Source organism: Dipodomys merriami, unplaced genomic scaffold (genome assembly GCF_024711535.1).
Source record: "Dipodomys merriami isolate MVZ:Mamm:240054 unplaced genomic scaffold, mDipMer1.0.p SCAF_4, whole genome shotgun sequence".
NCBI lineage: Eukaryota > Metazoa > Chordata > Mammalia > Rodentia > Heteromyidae > Dipodomys > Dipodomys merriami.
Window position 1 is genome coordinate 64,918,309 of NW_027205603.1, and position 25,911 is coordinate 64,944,219.

General features: G+C 40.6%; 2 protein-coding genes across 2 annotated transcripts; one reads left to right on the forward strand and one right to left on the reverse strand.

Moving 5' to 3' along the window:
• Nucleotides 1–753: 753 nt before the first annotated feature.
• Ankrd46 (ankyrin repeat domain 46) lies at nucleotides 754–9,607 on the reverse strand. Its single transcript, XM_069991148.1, has 3 exons — nucleotides 9,297–9,607; nucleotides 8,034–8,192; nucleotides 754–3,042 (listed from the first exon to the last, which is right to left on the reverse strand). The coding sequence occupies exons 1-3, from the start codon at nucleotides 9,605–9,607 to the stop codon at nucleotides 2,826–2,828; spliced, it is 687 nt and encodes a 228-aa protein (XP_069847249.1). The 3' UTR covers nucleotides 754–2,825.
• Nucleotides 9,608–11,009: 1,402 nt separating this feature from the next.
• LOC138806155 (putative uncharacterized protein NEXN-AS1) lies at nucleotides 11,010–25,156 on the forward strand. Its single transcript, XM_069991707.1, has 4 exons — nucleotides 11,010–11,098; nucleotides 11,219–11,226; nucleotides 24,225–24,423; nucleotides 24,694–25,156. The coding sequence occupies exons 1-4, from the start codon at nucleotides 11,010–11,012 to the stop codon at nucleotides 25,154–25,156; spliced, it is 759 nt and encodes a 252-aa protein (XP_069847808.1).
• The last annotated feature ends 755 nt before the right edge of the window (nucleotides 25,157–25,911 follow it).

The window sequence follows — 25,911 nt, forward strand, 5'->3', positions numbered from 1 at the left end:
ACCTGAAAACACCCCTCCTCAGCCTACGTGTGTGATGAGTCACTGATCCCTCCCTGAGCCCATGTCAGTTTTCGCATTTTATAAAATAGGGACAGGCATGCCCTAGGCCATGCAAGGATGCAATGAGAGAGGCTTGTTAGTGACTTGCCTAATTGGGAGGTGCTTAACCACAATACTTGGTGGCACTTTTAAATCTACAAAAACAATTCACCCAAATTAGGTTCACAGTATTTGTGAGGCACTCATACATGCAAATCTGTGTATCTATTACATCAAAGTTGGATTTTTTTAAAAAAAATAGTCAACTGTAATCCATTATAAATCCTGAAATTAAAAGGCATTAAGAGCCAGGTAGCAGTGGCTCAGAACTATAATTCTAGTTGTTGAGCAGCAGTTGCTCCTAGATAGGCCTGGGCAAAAAGTTTGTGAGACCGCATCTTCAGCCAACAGGTAGGCATCGTGACTAAGATGGGGAGGCTGAGATGGCTCCAATTCATCAGCCCTCATCTCAGTAGAAAAATCCAGGCGGAGTGATGCATTGCTATCATCCTAGCTACAGTGAGAAGTATAAGTAGGTTTGTGGTATAGGCCAATCAGGGCAAAGGCTGAGAACCTATCTCAAAAATAACCAGAGCAAAAAAAGGGCTAGCTGGTAGCATACTCAAGTGGTAGAGTACCTTACTAGCAAGTATACAAGGCCCTGAGTTCAAATCCTAGTACCATCAAAAAATACACTAAGGAAATAGATTGTGATTCAGGATTTATAAATACATTTATTGGTGATATTACTGAATGATGCATGCAGAGAATAAAATACAAAGAAATGAGAATTTAGGGAAGGTGGCTCAGTGGTAGAGCACTTGCCTTGTAGGCATATGAGGCCCTGGGTTCGATTCCTCAGCACCACATAAGCAAAAAGAAAAAAGCTGGAAGTAGCGCTGTGGCTCAAAGTGGTAGAGCGCTAGCCTTGAGCTGAAGAGCTGAGGGACAGCGCCCAGGCCGAGTTCAGACCCCATGACTGGACCCCCCCCCAAAAAAAAAGAATTTAAAGAAAAAACTAATCTTTAAAAAATGGCCAATCATGCATCTGTTTAGATTTACAAAGCTAATTACAAAGTGTACTTTGAACTTCTGTCCCAGTGTTCTCCACTCTAAAACCATATATATTTGTTTATTCACTTATTCATTCTGTATTCACACCAAGCATGATTGATTTTGTGCATTTAACCTAAAAGCAAGACTATGCAAGCTGACCCTGAAGCAGTTAGTCAGATACCTTAAAACATCTCTTTAAGATACAATAAAACCACATGGAAGAAAAAAGCCTCAGTATCAGACACTAGATACAAAGGAGAAAAAGATCAAGAAGCAAAAAAGAATCACAGAAATACCACTTGTACTCTATGATTTCTAATTCTAGCAACAAACCTATTAGCAGTGGGTTAGATGACTTTGTTCTAAAAAAACACAAAATTTCACTCTAATTTTCAGACTTTATTCAACGAACAATTATTAAGTTTAAATATTCTTTTCTAATAACCTAAGAACACTATTTATACATGATAGAGTCATTAACAAAAAGGCCTTCAAGCACACTGCTGAGAGCTGCAGTACAGTTTGGGGCCAGATTCCAACTTACATAATGTTACCATTTGTAGAGTTTATGATACCCAGCACAGTGCTGCTCAGGCAGGTAGCTCAAAAACACTTCAACCACTCCTGCTGTCAAAGATTACTAATATGCATGGGCAGAAGCTCTTCCAGCCTCTCAGCAGGGCTGCACATGAAATAAATAAGATGAAGCTGTGACAACACAGCCAGCTTAGAGAACTGATTCTTGAACTGCAATAGTACTGAAGAATTAAGCTGACGGTTAAATATCAGAATGATTTTTCCCTGCAAATTATTCAGTACAAAAAGTATATTCCTGACTATTTTTGATGAATAGGATGCCTCTAAAATAAACACAAGGGGAAATGGAGAAGTGACTGAAGCAAACTTCTCAGCTGATTTTTCACAGATACTAACAAAGCAGTTTGCAACAAGTCAAAATTACCCTAAAACTACAAAAAATAGCTTATTTTCAAAGGGTTTGTGCATCAATTCGAAAATATTAGAACATTAAATGATTGCCGGGCACCAGTGGCTCGTGCCTGTAATTTTAGCTACTCAGAAGGTTGAGATTTGAGGATCTAAGTATGAAGTCAGCCCAGGCAGGAAAGTCTGTGAAACTCTTATCTCCAATTGAAAACCAGAAGTGGCATGGTCGCTCAAAATGGTAGAGCGCTAGACTGGAGCAAGAAAAAAGCTCAGGGACAGTGCCCAGGCTCTGAGTTCAAGCTCCACAACTGACAAAAAGAAATATTTAATTAAATTATTAATATTAGAACAAACCAAATAGTTTAATGATACTAATTTGCTATATAGAAAGTAAATAAAGAGAAAAGAGGTTCTTGCAAAAATTGAACAAAACTAAAACCAAACCTGAATCATCCAAGAAACTCTTGTTTTTTGGGTATGTCAACTGGTCCTACATTAGGGTATGGTCACTACTCTTCAGCTACTGGTTACTACGATTACATCAAGCAAGGCTACGGGGAACTTTCCTCCAGAGGTAACATGAGGATGCAGTATACTTGACTATAAACTTGACTCACACTTGAAGTTCAAATGAACAACCCTCTTTTACACAGGGTCATAGTAAATAAAAATGCAAAAACAAAAATGTACAGTCCTCACTGCCTTAAACTAAGAAAAATTCTGAGAAACAGAACTAATTTTGGGAGCCAGGAAACAGGTCTTTTCTTCATCTCCCATGAACTCCTTCAATGTACCAGTTCAGGCTGGTTTTCCACAAAGGGCAGCACCCCACTAACATAGTAAGCAATGCCCAGAGACAGCAATGCAATGACAAAGATCAAAAGCAAGACCCTCCAGAAGCCCAGATCCTCTACAAACTCCTGCCATGTGGTTCGAAAGCTGGAAAGAACTCCTTCACCTTGTTGTAGGTTGGGGTTGAGTAGAGAATGGCTTTCCATGGCACTGTAGGAGAGAGAGAAGAGAAGGACATGAAAAGGCATACTTTACCACTTCAAAACCATGAAACGAGAGCCGTTATATTACTTAGAAAAGGCTGATCTTACAATGCAACACTTACAAGAAGAAAATTGGCTTATAATGATGCTCTCACTCACCTAGGTGCCCATTTAGAGATCCACAGGTAATGGGACAATCTACCTTAAACAATAAACTGATAAAACCATAATAATGATGGACCCTCATTTAGTATCCAGCAGTCAAATTAGAATTAAAAATGGTACTCAAGAAGCTCCACACAGAAGTTTTAAAATAGGTCAAATGAGCAGTTTCTGTCAATATACTAAGCCAAATATATTTTATTTTAAACTTAGGAGATTCAAAATAAAATTCAAGAATTTATATAAATGAAAACAGCTGTACATTTTAGAAATCATTAAAAAATGTAGAAGTAAAAGAGGAATTTTTATAAGTTTAATAATCTGAGGGATTCTTTAAGTATAGTGGAAGCTTATTCCTCATTCATTGTACACATGGACTGGTCTAGACATTGAGAATTCTAAAGAGTTTTCCCCTACTGGCTTTATTTCTGTTATACAATAATTCAGAATGAGTTATTTCTTTTCTGCATAAAGATTGAATCTAGCTGAAAATATAGTAGTATAAACATTATAAGATGATGATTTTGGTTTTCCGAATATTATCAATAGAATTATAACCACCAGAAAGAGACAAATAAGATGTCTGACTTCGGTATTTGGAAGGACACATGGTCATAGACTGGAAGCCTTAAGGGATTAGCACTCAGTTATGTCACAACAGGCAGGTCCAACAATAGGGTATCATTTAAATTAAAGCCACAAAGACCATAATCATATGTATCAACTATCCATTGGTTATACAAGCTCATTAACCACCCTTCTGAAACCTCTTCATTTTCCGCCAACCCTCGGTGTGCACAATGAAATTAACATCCATGTTCTTTTCACACTAAAAAATGTCTATTCTGAGTAAGAGAATAATGTGGCAATATACAATAATATAGAAAAGTCCAGAATAAGATAGATGGTAAGTGAATACGGGGGTGCAAGACAGGTTTCTTTTGAGCTGTATGAAATGTACTGACTCTGCAATGCTGACATGCTCTCATTACACTCAGATGATAGGTATAAAACAAGAATTCCGCAAGCATTCTCTAGGAGCTTTATGAGCTCTGCTAATCAAAATTCTGGACAGCAATTTCATCCAGTAAAACACTTCCTATTGTTCAGGGCACAGCTCACTCCGGTTTAGAGGTAGTGGTGGGGGTGCTTCTGGGTGTGTGTATTAAACCTGTATTATCCTCACTGTCTTTATCATCCCATGTCGACATAATTTTTTTAAAAAGCTAAATTAAACTTAAGATAACATGCAGGAGTGGGGAAATATTTTTCACACAGAAATTATGCTACAACTTAGGGAATTCTAAGGAAAGCATTGTAGCTCATACATTGAAGACCTTGCCTTATCTTCTGCTCTATAAAAGCCCGTCACACAGTTAAGCCATTCCATGTGCTAACCAAACCCTTTATGGTTTTTGCTCTACTTGTTTTACGGATATGATCCATGTCATAAAACTGATCTTTCTATACTATGAAATGTAGTGGGTTTTAGTGATCATAAAGTTGTAAGCCAGCTCCACTAATTCCAACACACTTTTATCATTTCTTATAAGAAAGTCTATACCATAAGGCACTCCTCTGCCCCATGCATCCCCCCCACCACCAGAAACCTCTATATCTACTTTGTCTCTCAATTTGCCTACTCTGGACCTTCATAAGCACAGTTGTGTGGCATTTTGAGACTGGCTTCTCTCATGTGGCATGTTTTCAATATCCATCAGTATTTCAGCCCTTTTAAGGTGGAATAATTGTCAATTCTTTCATTAGCTGATGGACATTTGGGCAGTTTCCACATTTGGACTATATGAACAATGGTCCTGTGAACATCTGGGCAGAAGTCTTCATGTGAACACAGTGTTTCAGTTTTGTTTGGTGTGTACCTAGAAATAAAATTGTAGGTCAGATGGTGGCTCCATGTGTAACCTTTGGAGGAAATGTCAGGCTATTTTCCAAAATGGCTGCACTGCATTATATCCTCCAGCAATGGTTGAGGGTCTTGCTATCTGTCTTTTTTGTCATTGTTTTGTTGTTTTTTTCCACTTGCAATGCTGGGGATTAAATTCAGAGCCTCATGCATGTCAGGCAAAGGCTCCATGACCGAGCCACATTCTCATCCTATCTTTTGGATTACAGCTATCCTACCATCTGTGAAGTGATAATCCATTTGGTTTGGGTTTTCTTAAAGATGTCTTTAAATTTAATTTAAGCATCATCTACTATGCTGAACCATGACACTAACGGGTAACATCAAGATCAGAAAACCAGGTAATAGATGTATTAATAATCTATTTTATTTTTTGTCCAAGACCAGAACCAAACTCCATGTCTGATACTTTCGTTCAGTGGCTAATTAACACCCTACCTCTACCACCTGAGCCAGATCTCCAACTCTAGTAATTGAATTTTTGAAGAAGTAGCTTCATACAAAGCTATAAGCAAAAAAAATTTCATGTTGAAGTGAAATGATAAGTATGTGGGAAAAAAGTAGGAATAATAAATACTTGATACTGGACTACTCAAACAAGGAGTCACTTTTTAGCTAATAAGTAAACATGACTGAAACATAGCAAAAGTATATTTCTGATAAAAGAGGGATCAAGAAACTGGCTACTAACAAAGTAAGTCTCCAAACTACACTAAGAAAAAACACATTCTTGGACATTTTTCATAGTTCAAACAAAAAGGAGGCTTAGAGTAGCTGACTGTCATTGGCTCACACCTGTGATACTAGCTACTCAGGAGGTTGATATTTGAGGACTGAGGTGGTGTGAAACCAGCCCAAGCTGACAAATCTGTAAGACTCTTATCCTCAATTACCTAAGAAAAAGCCAGAATTTGAGGGATAGTTCAAGTGGCAAAGGGCCAATCATGAGTAAAAAGGCTGAGGTAAGAGCATAAGTACCTGAGAACAAGTGTACACACACATAAACACAAAACTTAAGTTCACATAATTCGATAGAAAGATGAAAACAAGTTGTTTTGAAGGAGCATAGTCTTTACGAAGAAGAGTTAACTCCAAGATGTTCAACTGCTTGTGGCTCTCTGACTGTTGGTCAGAAGCCTGATGTACACAGGTGGGAGGAAAGGTTTGCGGATGAGTCTGACTTCTATTTACTTCATGTATTTGCCAGCTCCCAATCCTAAGTCCTAAGAAGAGTGCACCATTTTAGAGTAAAACCCTTCCATCTGCTTAAGATAATATAAGTGCTTTAAAGTAGCTAAGCAAAACAAATCTAAGCTTGAAGGGGAGCCGGCTCAAGCCCTAAGCTTAGTGCTCAGGAATACACCAACCAGCACATGAAGAAGGAAGGCTCTCACCAGAACAAAGGAATCGGATGAAAGGTGAGCTATAAAAGCCATTCCATTTCAAACTCACAGAACTAACCATCCCAGTGGTCTACGTGATCCTAAATCTGAGTCCTGATCTCCCCGATGCTTGATTAACAGCTCATGTGGGTCCTTGTTTCTTTCGTCTATATTCTACTATTCACGGTAAGTACATCATGCTTCTCATCTCACTGCATAACTTGGAGGCTGAAAGTCCATGGCAGGCCACCAAATTCTATGCTATGACAAACTAGGTCAGCCCTACTGACTTTACCTGTTGAGCCAGAGAAGCCAGGAGAAAAGATAGCTGGCACCTTTCTGGAGCCCTCTGAAGTGTTTTTTCTGCTGCTTCCAGATGAAAGTGATAAAATATTTAGAGCCTAAATTTCACTAGTTCAACTTGATGTGAAAGTCATTTTCAATGAGTGATTTCACTCATATGGTACTCTTAGCTTCCCCTCTTGTGTTTATTTCCCAACACTACAGTTTTCTACCCTTGCAACCACCTTTTCCATCTTGCTAGTATTATCTGATTTCTCATTCATTTCCCTCCTTTTCTGAAATTCCATTTTTTCTGTGACCTGTACTTAAACTTCTCAAGCACTGTCCCTTCCCTCATATTCAGAGGGTAACTCCCTCTCCTGCTGTACAGCGGAAGACTAACAGTACTACGTGCCTGGGCTCACACAGTACTTCTGTCGATAGTTTCCCAACTGTAATCTGGAACCCTAGAGACCTTTAATGGAATTCAAAGACAGTATCAAAACCTTGCACTTAAGAACAAAGGAATAAAAAGTTTCCAAGGTAACCACAAAATATTCAAGTACTTAGTGGCCTGCCCCTTCAAAAATAGTATCTTGAACAAGACACAATGTTAAAAATGAACTTTACAATTTTGGGTGGAGGATAGGAGTTGGAGAGGTGGGGAGGAAAGGGATGGTAGGGGAAAAACAAAGGAGGGGGTAACAATGTAGGAAATGTACTCATTACCTTACTCATGTAACTAACCCCTCTATACAGTATCTTTACAATAAAAAAATACATATTTAAAAAAGAATACAGTGGTGTAAAGGGGAAAAAACCCAGAAGAATATATATGTCTCAACCATTTACAATAATGTAGTAAGTAGTAAACAAGGGTATGTAGTTATTTCTTTGATATTTTTATTTCATTTTCTTGGGGTATATACTCAGATATGAGTTTGCTGTATCATATATCTAATTTCCGTTTTGAGTAAGTTCTCTATAATGGACTTAGTAATTCTCTATAATGGACTTAGTAATCTTTAATCCCACAATGTTTAAAAGATTTTTACTTCTATATTTTGCCAGCATTTGTTATTTTTGTCTATGTTCTAACAATTAGTCTACCATGAATAAGATGATATCTCACTCTTAAGTGGGTTTACATTTTGAATATATTTAATCTAGAATATTCTGAAAATGAGTATTTTCATTTTAAAATAAAAATTCATGTATGTATACCCTTAAAAATAGTATCTTGAGTACCTTTCACTCTCAGCTGTTTGCATAGTCTCCAGTTTTGAGTGAGTTCCTCTGTTAAATCCTTTTACCTCCTGCTCTTCCAGGGACTCTAACAATCGGATAACATCTTTATTCACGCCCCTGCGCTTCGCCAGAACTAAAGGGGTAGCGCCTTGATGATTGCTTAAAAACAAACACAAACATAAAGAGGTCACGATGCAGGTGTACAGCAATTATACTTGTTAGTGTAGATCTCAGCAGAGAGGATGGGACCAATAGCACAAAACGAGAAGTAGAAGCAGAGCCAAAAATCAAGCCAGAAGCTGACTTCTGAATTAATGTATTTCTTTTCTTTCCAGGGACAAGGAAAAAGAAAATAAAAGGTCAAAGAATGAATAAATAATAGCAAGCAAGGAAAATAAGACCATCATGGAGATTAATTAGAGAAATCTAGTTCTAGATTCCCTCTTTAATAAAGAAATCTAAGAATTTAAAAGAAAATTGCTTCGGTTTACCTAGCTACTTAGCATTCATAACAGGACAAAACCCCTCATATCAAGTCCTACAGTCAATTTCTGCCCCATTCTATCCTGTAATAGTCAAATCTTTTACTTTCTTTTTCAGACTCAGGTGCATTAGAGACAATAAACCAGGCAATATATAACTGCTGTTTATAGGTTGAGCTCAATTTTAAAGGTAGCGTGACATTTTTCAAGAAATTGGATCTCACCAAATCAAACAAAAAAACCCCATGACTTCCTCACACTGTTTAGTCAATAAAGGACTTTGGACCCCAGAGAAATTATGCCATTGGCCTGTTATGTGGCAGAAGGCACACAAACTCTGGAGTCAGTGAAACCAGGTTCAAACTCTAGCTCTGTCCTTTATTAACTGTGTGACTTCTTTCTCAAAGATCTCATGCACAAAATAAAGACAACAACTATAGCAAAAGCTATTTACTGTGTGAATAAAATAAACTAACGTAAGTAAGCATGGTCTAGCTTGAAGTATATTTTCAACAAATGTTAGTTCTTTGTTTCTTTATTGTCTCACACTAAACTAGTTACTATTCTTATAGGAAAGAATTGCACTACCTCAGCATAGATCTGGAAGTCAGCCTCTAGCTCCTGCACTCACCTAACAAGATTTCACTGTCTTCCACGCCTTTCTGAACTTGTCATTTCAATTGATCAATGAGGAAACAATGAGTAGTCTCTGAGATTAGATCACGGAATGAAAGACTAATGAGAAGAAAGACCTAGATTTCAAAATCGACAAAGAACTTACCAAATATCAATTTTCAGTCCATTGGAAACTAAAAACTGTATGGTATCCACATGGCCACAGAGGTGAAGAGCTGTGTTTCCCTGATAATCTGTGGCCAGCAGATCAGCACCAAATTTATGCAGCAGCTGGCAGATGTCTACATTCCCCCGGGCTGCGGCGAGGTGAAGGCCTGTCCTGCCCCTGCTATCACGAATATTTGGGTCAAAGCCACTTTCCAAAAGCCGCTTGGAGTAGTTAAAGTCACCATCAATACAGGCTTGTAGCAAGGGCACATTAGTCTGAGAAGAATCATTTACAAAAACGTAGGACATTGCTGTGACGCAGTGGGGGAAATAAACCTGTAATAAAAATATAAGGTAAGATCTGATTAAGCCAAAGGAAGCCAAGACAATGAAGTAAACAAGAAAAGTTCTATTTCTTATTCCTCTATAATAAATTACCTTCCTAAACAGGAATAATAGCGAAGTTATCAATTACATTTTATTTTCCATTAAAATATTTTATTTTCTTCACATCTGTTGGGTCAAGATTAAAATGCTATAAAACTATTTTATTTCATCTTATGTAAAAAGATTGAGAGACTTAAGTTTATTACACTATCAGAAGACAGGATATACAATCTTTAAAGAACTGTTTGTGGTGTGGGTTTGTGAGTGTGTGTGTGTGTGTGTGTAAATGCTACTGCTGGCAGACATTCAAATTTTAATACAAAGTAATTTTCTTTGATTTATTTGCTTCTTCTCATATTTGAGATATTCCATATGGCAACTGAAACTACCTGCACATATCACCTGCCTTATTTGACACTCAATAGGATTTTGTAAAAAGAAAAAAGTAAACTGAATTTTAAAAATGGGAAATATCATTAAATCAATGTTAATTCTTCTTTTTTATAGTATTAACCCTATTCTTTTATGTTCATCCCAATATATGATTTTTGGCAGACTCCCACTGTCTGCAGACTGTGAGATGAGGAAGAGGTCTGCTTGGGGTCCGGAACAGGACAATGGTGTGCACTGTATACTCCACCTCTCCTGCTCATGTGTTCATCTTTATCCCTTTCACTATACTTCTGGCCACTAGTGTGCCTCAGGACATTCTGTTTTACCAATGTGCAAACAAAAGCTCTGATATTCTTCCCCTCGGTTCATTTAAGAAAAAGGTAAAGCCTGTTACAGGAATTCTCACTAGGAAACGGAAGAGCAAACACAAAGGGACAGGGAGAGATTGATGCATTTATAGGCTGCCTCTCTGACTCTAAGGTTAAAAAAGCTTAGTCACAGGCAGGCAAGTCAGCTTAGCTTTTTAAGTGGTCTTCTTTCTGGAACATTAATGGAATTGGGTGTTGGACTAATATTCTTATGCCTAACTTCCATGGGATTCAAGAAAGCAGAACCATGGCTCCAGAGACTGCAATGCTCTGGGGTCCTTTCTCTTTTCAGTCTGATTTTACACCACAGTCTTAGGCCTCTAGCCCTGGACTGCCTCACACCAGAGCTCTCTCTGCTACTGTCATGGATTCTCAGGTTGGGGGAGGAGGGGTGTTGCATATTCTGAGGGCCTGTTCTGAGCCAGACATTTAATAGAGGCTTTTTATGAATCCTCTGAGCAAGGTAAAGTTTATTATTCTGGAATTTCAGTGAAGGTCACTGTAGGATTTTAAGCCAAGGACATGGATGATCCCATTAGTCAATTAGAAAGATGTGAGGCAATATGGAGGGTTGGACAGGAGACATCCAACAGCAGGTCGGTGGTACAGTCTACGCAAGAACAGATGAGAAGCTGATCTCGAACAGCAGCAGGTAGGGATGGCCTGTGAGGGACGCAGAGCACATTATGGCTCAGTGGAAGTGAAGGGTGAGCAGGAGCTGTTCAGGCCAATCCCATGTGAAGTAAATCATGCCCCTAATTACCAATTACAGAGGTCAAGGTAAAATAAAGTGTAGATTCTCAATTAAATAATGATTGCTTTGTAACAGGGTCTCCCTATGTAACATCAACTGGCCTCAAACTCATGATCCTCCTGCTGCAGCCTTCCAACTGCTAGATGACAGGCATGTTCTCTCATACCTGGATCTAGATTAAAAATAATAATAATAATAATAATAATAATAATAATAATAATAAATCTCTAATTATTCCCTGGTGCTGGTGGTTCACACCTATTATCCTATCTACTTGGGAGGGTAAAATTTTAAAGATTGTGTTTTGGAGCTATCTTGGGCTGAAAAGCCCATGAGATTCTTATCTCCAATTAACCAGCAAAAAAACCAGATGGTTGTCAAATGTTTATGGCTCACACCTGTCATCCTAGCTACTCAGGAGGCTGATACATGAGGATCGCACTTTGAAGTCAGCCTGGGCAAGAAGTCTGTGGGCCTCTTATCGCCAATAAACTACTCAGAAAAGCTGGAAGTCGAGCTGTGGCTCAAGTGGTACAGCACTAGCCTTGAACACAGAGGCTCAGGGACAGTACCTAGGCCCTCAGTTCAAGTCCCAAGACCAGAAAAAAAAAAAAAGAAGCCAGGTGGCTCAAGTAGTAGAACGCCAGCTGTGAGCAAGCAAGAGCTCTCAGTACTAGAAGGAAAAAACAACAACAAAACTCACCTCAATAAATCAGTTAAGAACTTTTCTTGAGGATAATCTCCTTATGTTCCACTATAGTATTCACTGGATTGCACCAAAAAAGGGACAACATTTAAAAAAATAAAATACCACATACCAAGTGATTTTGTAATTAGAATAGATTCTAGATTCCGTAAGAAGAGACATTAAAAAGCAGCCTTCTTGAAGTTTTTATTCAAGTGCTGTAAGAATTCTTGTGGTTGGCCGACTGGGATTTTGTAAATGTCAGCTCAGTATGACCACAAGCCTTTCTTGTCTGCTTATTGAGTGAGAGTATGTGTGGTAAATCTTGTCAGTTTCTCTGTCCTTGAGGAACTGCCAACCTCACCCCACATTTAATGAGCACAGTGGCAGACGGAACTCCTCTCCATCAAAGCTGTAAGTCTCCCACACTGAGGAGTCCACAGTAGCAAATACTCACGTGGGCTGCAAGATTAGATCTTTGCACTTCAGTGGTCACTCAGCCAGCCAGCTCAATTCTTAACAAGGTGCAACAAAAATATCCAGTAATGTACCAGCAAGGATCTACAATTTAAAAAAAATCAGTTACAACCAAGGTGTGGCGTAAAGAACGAGCTGTTCTGTTACACAGGGCAGGCCAGTGGGGCCTGTGCGCGGTCTCTAGACACCTAGGCCAAGGAAGTGACTTGTGATCGTGAAGAGAGCAGAGGGCTTGATATGAGCCACAAATGGCAAAGCAGGAGCAGCAGGAGGGAAGTAAAGAGCCAAATTATGTGCCACCAGTAAGGAACAAACAAGGCTCTGAAGATCATTTTCAGTCACTGTTTGGAATTCCCAATGCATAATTCTTCACAAGGTACATGGAGGCCCGCCGCCAAATTAGTCTACGAAAGCATTTTATTGTATTTATTTATTGAGCAGTGGTAGAGATCAAACCCAGGGCCTTCCACATGCTATTCAAGTGCTTTACTATGGAATCACACCCCCAGCCTCTCACAAAAGCATTTTTAGAAATAAAATACTGGGAATTGGAGGCATGGCTCAAGTTGTAGAGAACTGGCCATGTGTGAAAAAGCCAAGCAAGAGCATAAGGCCATGAGTTCAAGCTCCAGTGTTGGCAAATAATGGAAGGAGGGAGAGGGAGGGGGAAAGAGAAGGGGAGGAACATGGGGAGAGGGAAAGGGGGAGGGGGAGAGGGAGGAAGGAAGGAAAGACAAAGAAAAGACAAAAATGAGGAGGGTTGGTGCCAAAATCAGCCATAACTTATATTAAAACAAAAGAGGATTTGTTTAAATAAAAATGTTTCTAATCTGTCTGGAACACAAATACTTAAATCTCTCCCCTATCTTTTCAGTGTGGAAGAAAATCAGGCCCAATCTAGTTGTAGTTTTCTCCACCTCGCCCGTGTCACTCCTACACAGTGTGTCTGTCACCCCAGGCTCACGCACCTATGGGGCCCACGTGGGTTGGCCCTTTATGCCCTGGAGACCACAAGAACACCCTGCACACCCACTCGACTCTTGTCTGGAGGCACTGTGCAAAGAGGTCACACCAGGAAGCATGAGTCACAACAAAGCAACACTAAGTCATTAAACAAACATTTACTGTGTGCCTGCCTCAAATGTGCCACGCTAAGGAGTGGGATATAAAGTACAAACTCTAAAATTCATGGTCAGGTTGAGATGCATGTTGACCTTTTACTGGTCATTCATTGTCAGTTATCAAATACATTTAGTTTACACAGGGAAATGACTACTGGCACCTTATGAGGCACCCTAGGGAGCTCTGGGGCTACACTGGACCTGGGGGAGAGGGTGGGGGGGTGGCTGAGACACTGGATGTTAAGGTCTATGCCCACAACTGAACCAGTGCCTAAGGCAAAGACGTGATGGCACATAAAACACCTCTCCTCAGCTGCCTCCTGGTTCTGTAACAGCAATCTAGACAAACTTCTCATCATGGATTCTCTAAATTCAATGTTCTTGGACAAATATTCTGAGTTTATCTAAAGGAGAGTCCTTGTCCACCTCTTACCCTGACCACCATAGCGAGTCTTTACAGCTAGGGCAACATGAAATGGCCTCAATTTCAATGTTAAAAAGAGAGCGAAGGGGTTATGTGAAGGCCAACAGAATTCACATAATGAAAAGCTCTCCTTTGTATTTGGACATGAGTACGGATACCGTATAGTTACATCCCCATGTATTCCTAATAATGACATATTCCTAATGTTCTGCTTTCCACAAGAAAAACTATGCTTCTGCCCTTTTCTTTTGATATGCAGAGGCCTGGTCACAAAACACACTTGATCAAATTACAGAATTCTGTAATTCCTTCTTATTTAATATTATACAAATGCATTAGACTAAATTAGAAACTAAGTCAAAAGAAATTTCCACAACCTCCATCAGATCTTGATCACTAAAAATCTAAACTTTCCCAAGTCATGAAGTAAATAAAACTCAGAATGTGTATTAACTATTGTTCAAGGGATAAAAAGAACTAGAGATTTTTAAGTAAACCTTTTACTTATTTAATATAATTTGTTATTAAGGTGTTGCATAGTCAAGTAATAAGTACATTTCATTTTTGGACAATGTCAGCCCTTCCTTTGCTTTCCAGTTTTCCCCTCTGTCTCTATCCACAAATTATATAGTTCATTTGCACAGAGTATATACTGAATATCATGTGAACCTTTTATTTCTTTAGATCACTGTAGATTCACATGTAAGATAAAATATAGAAAGGTCCTGAGGACTTTACTTAGTTTCCCCCAAATGGTAACATGTTGCAAATTTCTAGTACATTACAGTCAGGATCTTGACATGGACACAGCGAAGATACAGGACATTTTTGTCACAGCTGTTCTACTTGCCTCTTACCCTCTCCCAACACCTGAAATCATTACTCTGTCTTCTATTTCTCAAGTTCTGGCACTTCAAGAATGATGCATAAATAGACAATATGGTACCCTACACAGAGCCTTTGCAAAGGATTGGCCTGTTCCATTCAGCACAACTCTTCAGAGATTCATCCAGGCTTTTAGATCAATTATTTGTCCCTTTCTATTTCTGGGTAGTAATCCATCACATGGATGTTGGCTGTTTAATAGTTCACTTACTAGAGGACATCTGGCTGTCTCCAGTTCTTACATTTAAGCTTCTACAAACATTTGTGCACATGTTTTCTTCCTTTCTCTTCTTCCCCTTTCTGAATATCCTAGCAGGTTCTCAGGTATTGGATGTAAGCAGATGTGGCCGATATGCTGAGTGGCCAGGAAACTTGGCCTCCTGTTCCTCAGGACTCCTGACAGGTCAACAGTTTCCTTTTGTCAACCATCGTGACACAGTGCATTCTTTAAAACTTCCTATAAAAGTTTTCTATAAAAGTTCCAAAATTTGAGTCTATAGTTCATCTCAAACTAAGCTTGATTTAACATCTTTAGTTACTTACTTTTTGGAATATTGAATTAGAGGGGCCTGTGAAGTCAATTTCTATCAATCATATGGCTAAGGTTCAAATTTCTAATCTTTTGAGTGAACTGTCCTAAATAACGGCAAAATATACAAATTGTTATTTGGGGTTCTTAAAAAAGGAAAACAGCTGTCCTATTTTTGAAAGTACAAGAAAATTAAAAAAGGACGTGCGAATAACATCCTTTCAGGATACCCCAGAATTGCGATGAGCCTTGGAAGATTTTAAATAGAATCTTCTAAACATTACTTCCAATGCTAAAAACAATACAAGTTCAACAAGAGCAAATCTGAGATAAATCATGATTCACAACCCTGATACATTTTTACTCTATATCTCAATTTGTAGGGAGTTCATATTTTGTGCTCTTTCCAATATGATGAGTCTAATTTGGTTGTGCTCAAAATTCTTAATTTTGTGATTTCTTCAATGCAAGGCTACCAATTAATTAACAGTTTAAAACTTCTTTAACACAGTAAAGAAAGCTAATTTGAAATATGTGAATAACTGAGTGATTTTTTAAAAGCCCAGTTGATTATGTGTAAGTGCATGTGCCAATTAAACTAGGTTAATCAGATATTTCTTAGTAGATGTTCTTAAAGAACTAAGTTTAATGAAAAGAACAAATTCATGTTTATTTTTCTCCTGTTAGGCACATAAGTGCTACAATATGAGGTGCATAATACTTATATTTACTAAATTTACTGAATTCCTGCAATTCTTCATCCTCACTGAAACTAAACAACAAAAACAAAAACTATCTTCACTAGATGAGTAAGAAAACTGAATTACTGTTTGTTTCTTAGGATTCTTTTATACACAATGAATTACTTTAGCAAAGCTTTCATAAAAGGAAATTAGGGGAAATATTAATCTAGTGTTCACATTGCAACTTAACTGATTATAAGCATTTCATTTAAAATGAACTTTTTAAGCTTCAGAAAAACAATAAATTCTGGTTGTGTTTCTTACTTTAGAGGAAACAAATCCAGCACACACATGCAGAGGCGACTCTAATCATCTCATACAAGGCAAACTTTTGTGGGAAAACAATAAAATGTTTAGAAATGTCTTCTTACTTCACAGGAAGTGACTAAATTCCTGGACTTGTTATTTTCAAATATTTCTTACTTCTGGGTTAACAAGAAAATCCTCATCTGTTTTCTTTCTAGGTTAGAAAATATAAGACCCAAAACAAGGATGCCTGATATATTTCTGGAAATATTTATATTACTGAGCTATTACTTGTTTGAATCATAGTCTACCTATAATTCAACTTTTAGGAAAAACATTTAATGCTGAGTGCCAATGGCTCATGCCTAAAATCCTAGCTATTCAGGAGACTGAAATCTGAAGATCAAGGTTCAAAGCCATTCCAGGAAGTGTAAGAGTGGGATCAGCCTTGAACAAAAAAGCCAAGCAAGAGGTCCTGAGTTCAAGCCCCAATACCAGCACAAAAGAAAAAAAAGATATTGGCCTAAAATAAATCAAAATTATTCACAAAAGTAATACTGGTTGCTTAGGATGTTTTATTTTTATTCTAATATTTTTCATTATCTTACAGAGTCTTTATATGTAATTTGGCCATATTTTAAATTCTTAGCAAAAAGTTTTCTCCCTAAGAAATTTCCAGTTTATAACCTATAACTATATAATGAAAATATTACATGAACACTGCTGTGTCAGTCTTTTCAGTACACATAAGTGACAATGTTACCTGATTTTAAAACAAATAACACAACTATTTGTTTTCGCTACAACAACGTTCATATGGCACAATAGCACCACCATGTGGCCCTATTTCTTATAGTGCAACTTTAGCATCTGGTAAAGGTATACAGCAAGAGTGCCTCTGTAGTTTCTTTGCTTCATTTCAGTTCCTTAATATCATAATTCTATGACTATTTGGAATTCAAAGTTGAAATAAAGTTTAATTTCTCCTTTAAAAAATGGTCATCAGCACTGGGAAGGTGGCTCAGTGGTAGAACACTTGCCTTGCATGCATGAGGCCCTGGGTTCGATTCCTCAGCACCACAAAAGCAAAAAGAAAAAAGCCAGAAGTGGCGCTGTGGCTCAAGTGGTAAAGCACTAGCCTTGAGCTGAAGAGCTGAGGGACAGCGCCCAGGCCCAGAGTTCAGGCCCCACGACCAGACACACACAAAAAAAATGTTCATCAGCCAGGTATAGCGGCTTACACTTGTAATCCCTGCAACTCGGGAAGTACAGAGTGGGAAGATTGTGTCTCCTGGCCAGCCTGAGCAGTATGGAAGACCCCATCTCAACCAACAAAAATCTGGGCACAGTGGCACATATCATCATCCTAGCTATATGGGAAACTTAAGCAAATATAAAGTCCTGGTCCAAGCAGTCCCAGAGCATAAATACAAGGCCCTATTTTGGGGGTGGGGGGTGGGAGGAGGAGGGTCTGGGGCTTGAACTCAGGCTTGGGCAGCACTGTCCCTGGGCTTCTTTTTGCTCAAGGCTAGCACTCTACCATTTAAGCCATGGCACTACTTCCAGCTTTCTCTGTTTATGTGGTACTGAGGAATCAAACCTAGAGCTTCATGCATGCTAGATGCATGCTAGGCAAGCACTCTACCACTAAGCCATATTCCCGGCAACAGGAAGACCCTATTGAGACGAACTAAAAGCAAAAAGGTAGAGGAGTGGCTCAAGTAGGAGAGCCTGCCTTGCAAGGGCAAGACCTTGAATTCCAAACCCCAGAATAGCAAAGGGGGAAAAAAAAAGTTTAAAAAGAAAATTAATGGCACAAATGTGATTCCAGGCCTATTCTGAAATCTAAACCTCATTAGATCCCATCTTAAAAAGCTTAATTTTAGAGCATATTTATTTGTTCAATCTTGTTTCAAAATAAAAGAGCAGGATGTGAGGGTGATTTGGCTGCAACATCTGTCACCCCATTGATCTCCAGGGTTGATTCTACTGATCTGGCTGGCTAGGCGGGTGTCCCCTTCCTCCCATACGGCTCCATGTGTGTCCTTCCCAAAGTTGTGCGCTTGGTCTAATGGGATGACCATTCTCAATAGAGGAGGACTGGTCTTCGGTCAAGGGTATACAAGTAGCTGCGTTCCTCTGCTAGAACCTCCAAACAAGCTCTCAAGGCCCAAAATAAATTAGGAGCAAAATATCTGCAAAATATTCCTTATTTTCTAAACTGTCCACAAAATAGCTTTGTTTTTAAAGAAAAGGCTTTCATGAAAATCGTAGAGCTATTCATGCCATCTAGGATCATAGTCTAGCCCAGAGAATCGGAGAACTGTCACTTCAGTTTATTCCTAGTCCTGACCTGTGGTGAGAATGTAACATACATCACTTTCAATGTAATGGTTTAATCCTCACAGCTCTACTATAATGGGTCTCCTTCCACATTTTACACTGTGTGCTACATGGGGCTTTAATGTAGAGCATCCGTTGGGCCAAGAATCCACTCTAGTGATATAGAGTGACAGTCTTCCTCCTGGACCACACACCTCAGAGAGGATCTAGTAGACTTCTCTGAGTTGTGTCTGTGCTTTGGAAACTGCACAATCACTCTAGTCTACTATTACATTTATGCCTACAGAGACTCTTAAAATTCAGGAACTCCTTAGATGTCCTTAATGAACTCAGATCCTACTCCAACCTCTAGAAGTCCTAGTAAGCAAGGAGTACATACAGTAACAACCCAAGAGCTAATGAAAGACCAGTTTAATCAAATGTCCTTTTTAAATGGCATGTATACAAAATGACAGAGCAATGGAAGAATGGCTCACCAATGGAGTATTCGGTATTTCCTTTTTCCCCACTAGACAGGAAAAATTAAATAACTCTGAGGCAAGGGAATAAATGGCTTCATATCTAAGAGCCAAGGAGTATTTGATGCTTTAAGGGAACCTTTGGCTCTTTTCCTGCTTTGGGATCTGGGTAATCTATTTTGGTAAACTACTTGGGAGGAGTACCTTCTGACACCCAAGGACAGGGAGTATATGCTTAGAAATGGCTCTAGGTTGGAGGAAATGAACAGATTTCCCCCCTGTAGTTTCCTAGCCCAGCCTATAAGGATAAAAATAAGGGTTACAGGTAGAACTTGCATATTGGGAAGGGGAAAGCTAGAACTTTCCTCTTGCTGCCTCTCAGTGATGGGATGAGAGGGAAATGTCAATATTCTAAGGCAGAGCTGAACTAGCACAACTAATTGCTTCTTCAGTATAATATGAGTTATGAATGAGGGCTGGCTCCTACACACAGCCTCTCCTACTAAAATGGCAGATAGACAAGTCAGCTCCATTTATGTCTACATATTCGGAGTCTGGTGAATCTTTCAGAAATAGGAGCACAGGGTGACAAATCTGTCCGCCTGCTAAGGAACTGTCTTATTTTCTTTTTTGTTCCAGTAATAGAGCTTGAACTCAGTCAGGGCCTGGGCACTGTCCCTTAGCTCTATCACTCAATGCTGATGCCCAACCACAGCTCCACTTCTTCTGATGTTTTGGTAGCTAACTAGAATTGAGTTTCATGGACTTCCTTGCCCTGTCTGATTTGAAATCAGGTCCCTGATCTTAGCCTCCTGAGTAGGTAGGATGGCAGGCATGAACCACTGGTACTAGCCCATGAAACTGTTTCTACAAACTGCTCAGAGATCTACCCAGCCATTGTGGGAACAGTGACTAAGGATCTTAAGCTCTAACAGCAACATGGCTCTTTCACTCTTGCTGTTCTGCAGAAAATGTCTTTCCAGCAAATAGTTGTTTGGGTTTGTTCTGAACACTATCAATAAAAAACTGCTTGCTTAGTTCAAGCCCCACGACCAACAAAAAAAAAAAAGAAAGAAAAAGAAAAAGAAAAAACTGCTTGCTAGTTTTGATTAACCTAATTTTTCCCTCTAATTCTTATTCTCAATCTCAAAACTAGTTAATATTTTGCCATTTGCTTTATGACAAACACTAAGGCACTGGAAATAACATGGTAAAATGTCTATTTTTTTTAGAAGTTCTATATAACCTGAAGTGCATGGTGAATTATAAAATGACAGATAGGAAAGCAAAGACAAACCTAGGTTCAATGGATGTATTTGCAGTTACCATGCTGGTGCCAGAAACACACTCTAGTTACACAGGAGGCTAAGATCTGAGGATTGCTGTTCAAAGTCAGCCTGGGATACTCTTTTTTTTTTTTTTTTTTTTTTTTTCAGTTGTGGGGCTTGAACTCTGGGCCTAGGCACTGTCCCTCAGCTCGTCAGCTCAAGGCTAGTGCTCTATCACTTTGAGCCACAGTGCCACTTCTGGTTTTCTGGTGGTTAACTGGAAATAAGAGTCTCATGGACTTTCCTGCCGGGACTGGCTTTGGACTGGGACTGGCTTTGGACCGTGATGCTCAGATCTCAGCCTCCTGAGTAGTTAGGATTGCAAGCGTGAGCCACCAGAGCCCAACTATGATACTCTTATTTCCAATTAATCACTGAATGAGCCAGAAGTGGTGCTGTGGCTCAAATGGTAGAGTGCTAGTCATGAGCACAAGGAGTTCAGGGACAACACCCAAGCCCAGAGTTCAAGCCCCAGGACCAGAATTAATTAATTAACCACTGTATTTTAGTATGTCTCCTTCAGTGGTGCTAATTCAAGTAGATCTAAAATATCATCATCCAATATGATATCCTTCTATACCAATTATTTTCTGTCTTGTCAGAACCAAATTTTGGTTTTTAATTATACCTTAGTGGACATTTCTGTGAATAGCAACTATATCCTTCTCATAACTCAGGCCAAAAGCAGTAGTCACATTTTACTCTTTTTTTTTTTTTTTGCTATCTTGGTTTGAACTCAGGACTTTGTGATTACTGGGCTTGCTTGTTTGGCTGTTTTTCTACAACATGAGCCATGCCACCAGCCTGGCTTTCTTCTAGTTACTTCAGATATGAGGTCTCAGACTTTTCTGCCTGGGCTGGCTTCAAATTGTGACCCTACATGGATCTCAGCCTCCCAAGTAGCCAAGATTACAGACATGAGCTACCAGTACCTTCACACTTCATTCTTTCCTTCTTTCTTACATTTCATATTTAATTCACCAGTGAATTTGTTAGCTATACCTAGAATATTACAGTAATCCTGGTTTTACTGCAGTAGTCCCCAGTCACCGATGGTCAATACTGGTCAAAATATTAAATGGAAAGTTGTAGAAAGTTTTAGAATGTGTGCCAGTCTGAACAGGGTGATGTAATCTCAAGCTATCTAGCTCTGTTCTAACTTAGACGTGAATCACTTCTTTGTCCTGTGTATCCTCTCTGCTACTAGCCTTTTAGGCAGTTAGTAGCCTTCTTGGTTGTCAGATCAAGTGACCAAGTGTGGCAGGACCAGCACTGTGGTGTTTATGTTCAGGTCTTTACCTCATCGTGTAGGCTCTGAAGTATCTGCTTCCACTGCAAGAAGGTTAAGTACAGTAGAAGATGTATTAAGAGAGATAATAGTCACATAACATGTACTATTATAAAGAACAGTTCTTATTGTTGCTATTCATCTCTGGGCCTAATTTGTAAAGTAAGTTTTGTCCTAGGTCTGTGTATATAAGGAAAAGCATAGTGTACTATACACAGGTTATGTACTATTACAGGGTTCGGGCATGCACTGGGGGTCTTGTGAGGGAGTGATGATGGTACCTCCATTTCTAGCACCTGTCTGAGCCACCATCATCACACTTGATTACGGCACCAACCTCCTACCTGTCTCTCTGCTTTCATCTTTGCCCTTCCAGTCAATTCTGAACACTGCAGTCATGTGATCCTTCAAAAACATGAAGTCAGATCTCTTTGTTTCTCTGCTCAAATCCCCTGATGACCTCTGTCCTCATTTGGAGTAAAACTCAACAGCTTTACTAGGGCCCTGAGGTGTCTAACCTCATTCCCTCTCTCTGCTCGGACTGGTAGTTTCTGGGCTTCAGCCCTATTCTTGATGGCTGCATGGCTGTCCAGCACTCTGCCAGTTTCACTTACGTGTTCTGCTCCTTCCCTCATTCCTGGCCCCCTCACTGCTTTGTTTTTATTTCTCAGTAATCATTACCACCTAGCTGGCTATATTTTAACTGTAATATTTTATTTTGTTTATGGTGCCCATGTTTTCCCTAAAAGACAAGGACTTTGTTTTGGTCACTTAGAACAGCACCTGAGCATAAAAGACAATCTGTGCATTTACATACTTGTTGAATGAATACTGTATAGGTAAATTTTTGTGGGTATTGTCAGTGTTGAAGATTAAACTCTGGTTTTTTGCTTGCAAGGCAGGCACTCTATCATTACAGCCACACCCTTAGCCTTTTTTTTTTTTGTCAGTTATGAGGCCTGAACTCTGGGCCTGGGCGCTGTCCCTGAGCTCTTCAGCTCAAGACTAGCACTCTACCACTTGAGCCACAGCGGCACTTCTGGCTTTTTCTGCTTATGTGGTGCTGAAGAATCGAACCCAAGGTCTCATGCATGCAAGGCAAGCACTCTACCACTGAGCCACCTTCCCAGCCTGCACTGGTTATTTTTGGACTAGGGTACTGCCTGTACCAGGTCAGTCTGGGTTGCAACTGACCCATTTGCACTGCCTCATGTCACGGGAGGTAACAGGCATGTGCCACAGTATTCAGCCATTGTTTAAAATAGTCTTTCAAACTGTTATGCACAGGTTGCAGGTTCCAATCTCTGCCTCCCAGAAAGCCAGGGTTACAGGCTTGAGCCACCATACTCTGATGAATATGTAATCCCTCTCTCTTGTCTTTTCGTGGTTTTTTGGTACTCACCCTTGGCTTTTTTGCTCACGGCTGGTGCCCTACCACTTGAGCCATACTCTTCTTTCAGCTGTTTGCTTGAGCCATGCTCAACTGAATATGTAAATTCATTGTTCTTTGCTTTTTTGGCACTCATTCTTGACTTTTTTTGCCTGTGGCTGATGTTGTACCACTTGAGCCACACTCTACTTTCAGCTTTTTGCTGGTTATTTGAAGAGTCTCCAAAGACTCTTCAAAGAGTCTTCAAAGAGATTGTCTGCCTGACCTGGCTCCTCAGATCTTAGCCTCTTGAGTAGCTACAGTTACAGGGATGAACCACCAGACCCTAGTTGAATAGGCAAACCCTTAAATCCAAAAAAGGCTAGGAGAATTGGAACCATATTATATCCAACCTCTTTCCACAATGGTAAATAACAATTTCCATTCTAATAGTGTCAGAAACTGTGAAAATCTCTTATCTTTCATAGTAAAGTAATTCAATTTGTGCTAAATAACATGCCCTACATCTACCTCATCATGATTGCAGGATGACTTTCCTACCTCCTGTAAACATTAACTTACAGTCTTGGAAAATCTTGGATACCTTTTGGCACTGTTACCATAATCTTGAAAAGGCAAAGCAAACTCACTAAAATGGGTCCAGAAACACATAAAACCAATGAAATGTGTTAACCAAACATTCATTTATTTCAAATCATAATGTACTCAATGTAGTATCTCCTACATGCTTAATTTTATTATCACTATAATCCTTAATGAGCAAACATTTTTCTCACTAAACTCCTTTTAAACTAAAAAGATGCTTAGAACAGGGCTTTCACATATTGCCACGACACTAACTCTGAGAGAAATTAGTGGACTACAAACCAAAATGAAACAAAAATCTTACTGAGGCTAACATCCCACTATCCTTTGCCAAACTGACCTTGGCCAACCGAGACTCTTTGTGCCTAAGTTTCCTTATATGTAAATTGAGATGGTACTTATCAAGGTTGTGCCAAGAGTCAAATACAGTTGCAAGCATTTTAAATCAGTTGGCAAATGTCTGATAGGAAATACACACTGCAGACAGTTGACCCTGTCATAAATATCCTCACCACCCCACAGTACAGCTCTTTAAGAAGCTCCTGGACACCCATGTTCTGAAGAGATGGGTTACTACTCGATTTTTACCTCCTGATGATCTGCAGTCAACTCTCAACGCCGTGCAGCCAGACGGTTCTGCAGAAAACCTAAAGACCTTTTCCTTGAGCTCCTCGCTGGGAAACGTGGGGAGAACGCGGCTGGCTTCTTCCCCGCACTGCAGGTTAAAACCAAAAGGCCTAGGTGGTGGCCGGGCCTCACGCCAGGGCCTCACGCCTGTAATCCTAGCGACTCAGGGGGCTGAGATTTGTGGATCGAAGCCAGTCCGGGCAGGTAAGGCCAAGAGACTCCTCTCCAATTAACCAGCAAAAAAAAAAAAAAAAGGGGGGGTGAGGGATGGAGCTGTGGCCCAGCCTGGAGCGGAAACGGCTCGGGGACAGCACGGAGGCCCAGCACCCCCCAAGGAAGGCCTCGTGGAATGGACGCCCCCCAGCGCCACGGGCCACGTCTGCCGCACAGGTGGGCTCCTGACGCGCAGGTTCTGCCCAGCTGACGACGCCGACGGCGCGAACGCGTCCGCGCGCCCCGTCCTCCCGGGGAGAGGTCGAGCTGGGGTCGCGCGGGGCTTCCCACCGGCGCCGCCCCGCGGACAGCGTCGCTTCGTTCTGAAAAGGCCCGGCCTCCTGGCCTCCCTCCCCGGCCCGGAGCCCCCGCCCCCGCCGCCAGGACGCCCCCTCGGGCCCGCGCCGGCCGGCCTGCCCAGGTGCCGGCGCCGGCGTCGCATCCTCGGCCTCAGCCCCAGGCCGGGCTCCGCAGGCCGTCACGGCCCTCAGGGCAGGTGCGAGGCGTCAGCGGCTCCCGCCCAGGTGCTGCCCTCCGCCCCGGCCCAAGTACCTGCGACCCAAGCGGCGGGCGGCGGCGGCTCCTCAGCGACCGCTGGTGGGGAGGACCACTGAGGCAGGCGGGACCTCCGCCGGGCCAGAGCGGCCGAGCCCCGCGGAGTCCGAGCGCCCCCTGCAGATGGGAGGCCCGCCCCGCGGCTTGGCCTGCTCTGAATTCACCCAACTGCAGACCACCCAGACAGACAGAGTTTATGTGATCTGCACCCCACCCCACACACACACCCCGAGGATTTTACACTTCCACCTCTCTGTCTAAATATCCGGCCCATCCCTTCCGCTAAGTGGAAGCTTCAAAGGACAAGGACCGTTTTATTAGATGCTATTAAGCATCAATTAATAGCTGCAGGTGTTCATGGAATCCAAACCCACATTTGCAAAAGCAAGATTGGCTGACTGCTTTGAAATATGACCCTGGGTTTTTTCTTTTAAAAACACACTATAGTTCACAGCTGGCTTTGTGAAATTCCCAGGCTTACTAACTATCTGTCTGTCTGTGTCAGTCTCTGTATCTCTCACACACAGAGCCACAATTAAACATGAAGTCAGAAGTCCATTTACTAAATTATTTCTTTCATGCAAAATGTTTTATTAGTTTATCTAGTAGGGTCCTAGAGCCAACATGACTCCGCCTCACCACCATGGCATTGGACCCATTTCTCCCTGAGTTTTAGCACCATTCACCCAACCAAGTCACTCTCCAGGATGCCTGGGGCCCACCCTTTCAGGGACCATCTACCGTCACTAGCTTGCTCTTGACAATGTCCTGTAGGTGTTAGGATGATGGTCAAGCTTGAGGAAACCTCTTCCAT

Excerpts from the sequence above, each read along its gene's own strand:
- Ankrd46 (XM_069991148.1), bottom strand. The coding sequence starts at position 9,607 with ATGTCCTACGTTTTTGTAAATGATTCTTCTCAGACTAATGTGCCCTTG. Across the intron at positions 8,193-9,296 it reads GGACTGAAAATTGATATTTG|CAATCATCAAGGCGCTACCC; the intron begins GTAAGTTCTTTG and ends TTTGTTTTTAAG. Across the intron at positions 3,043-8,033 it reads CAAACAGCTGAGAGTGAAAG|TGCCATGGAAAGCCATTCTC; the intron begins GTACTCAAGATA and ends TCTCTCCTACAG.
- LOC138806155 (XM_069991707.1), top strand. The coding sequence starts at position 11,010 with ATGGAGGGTTGGACAGGAGACATCCAACAGCAGGTCGGTGGTACAGTC. Across the intron at positions 24,424-24,693 it reads GCTTCTTCCCCGCACTGCAG|CGCCACGGGCCACGTCTGCC; the intron begins GTTAAAACCAAA and ends GACGCCCCCCAG.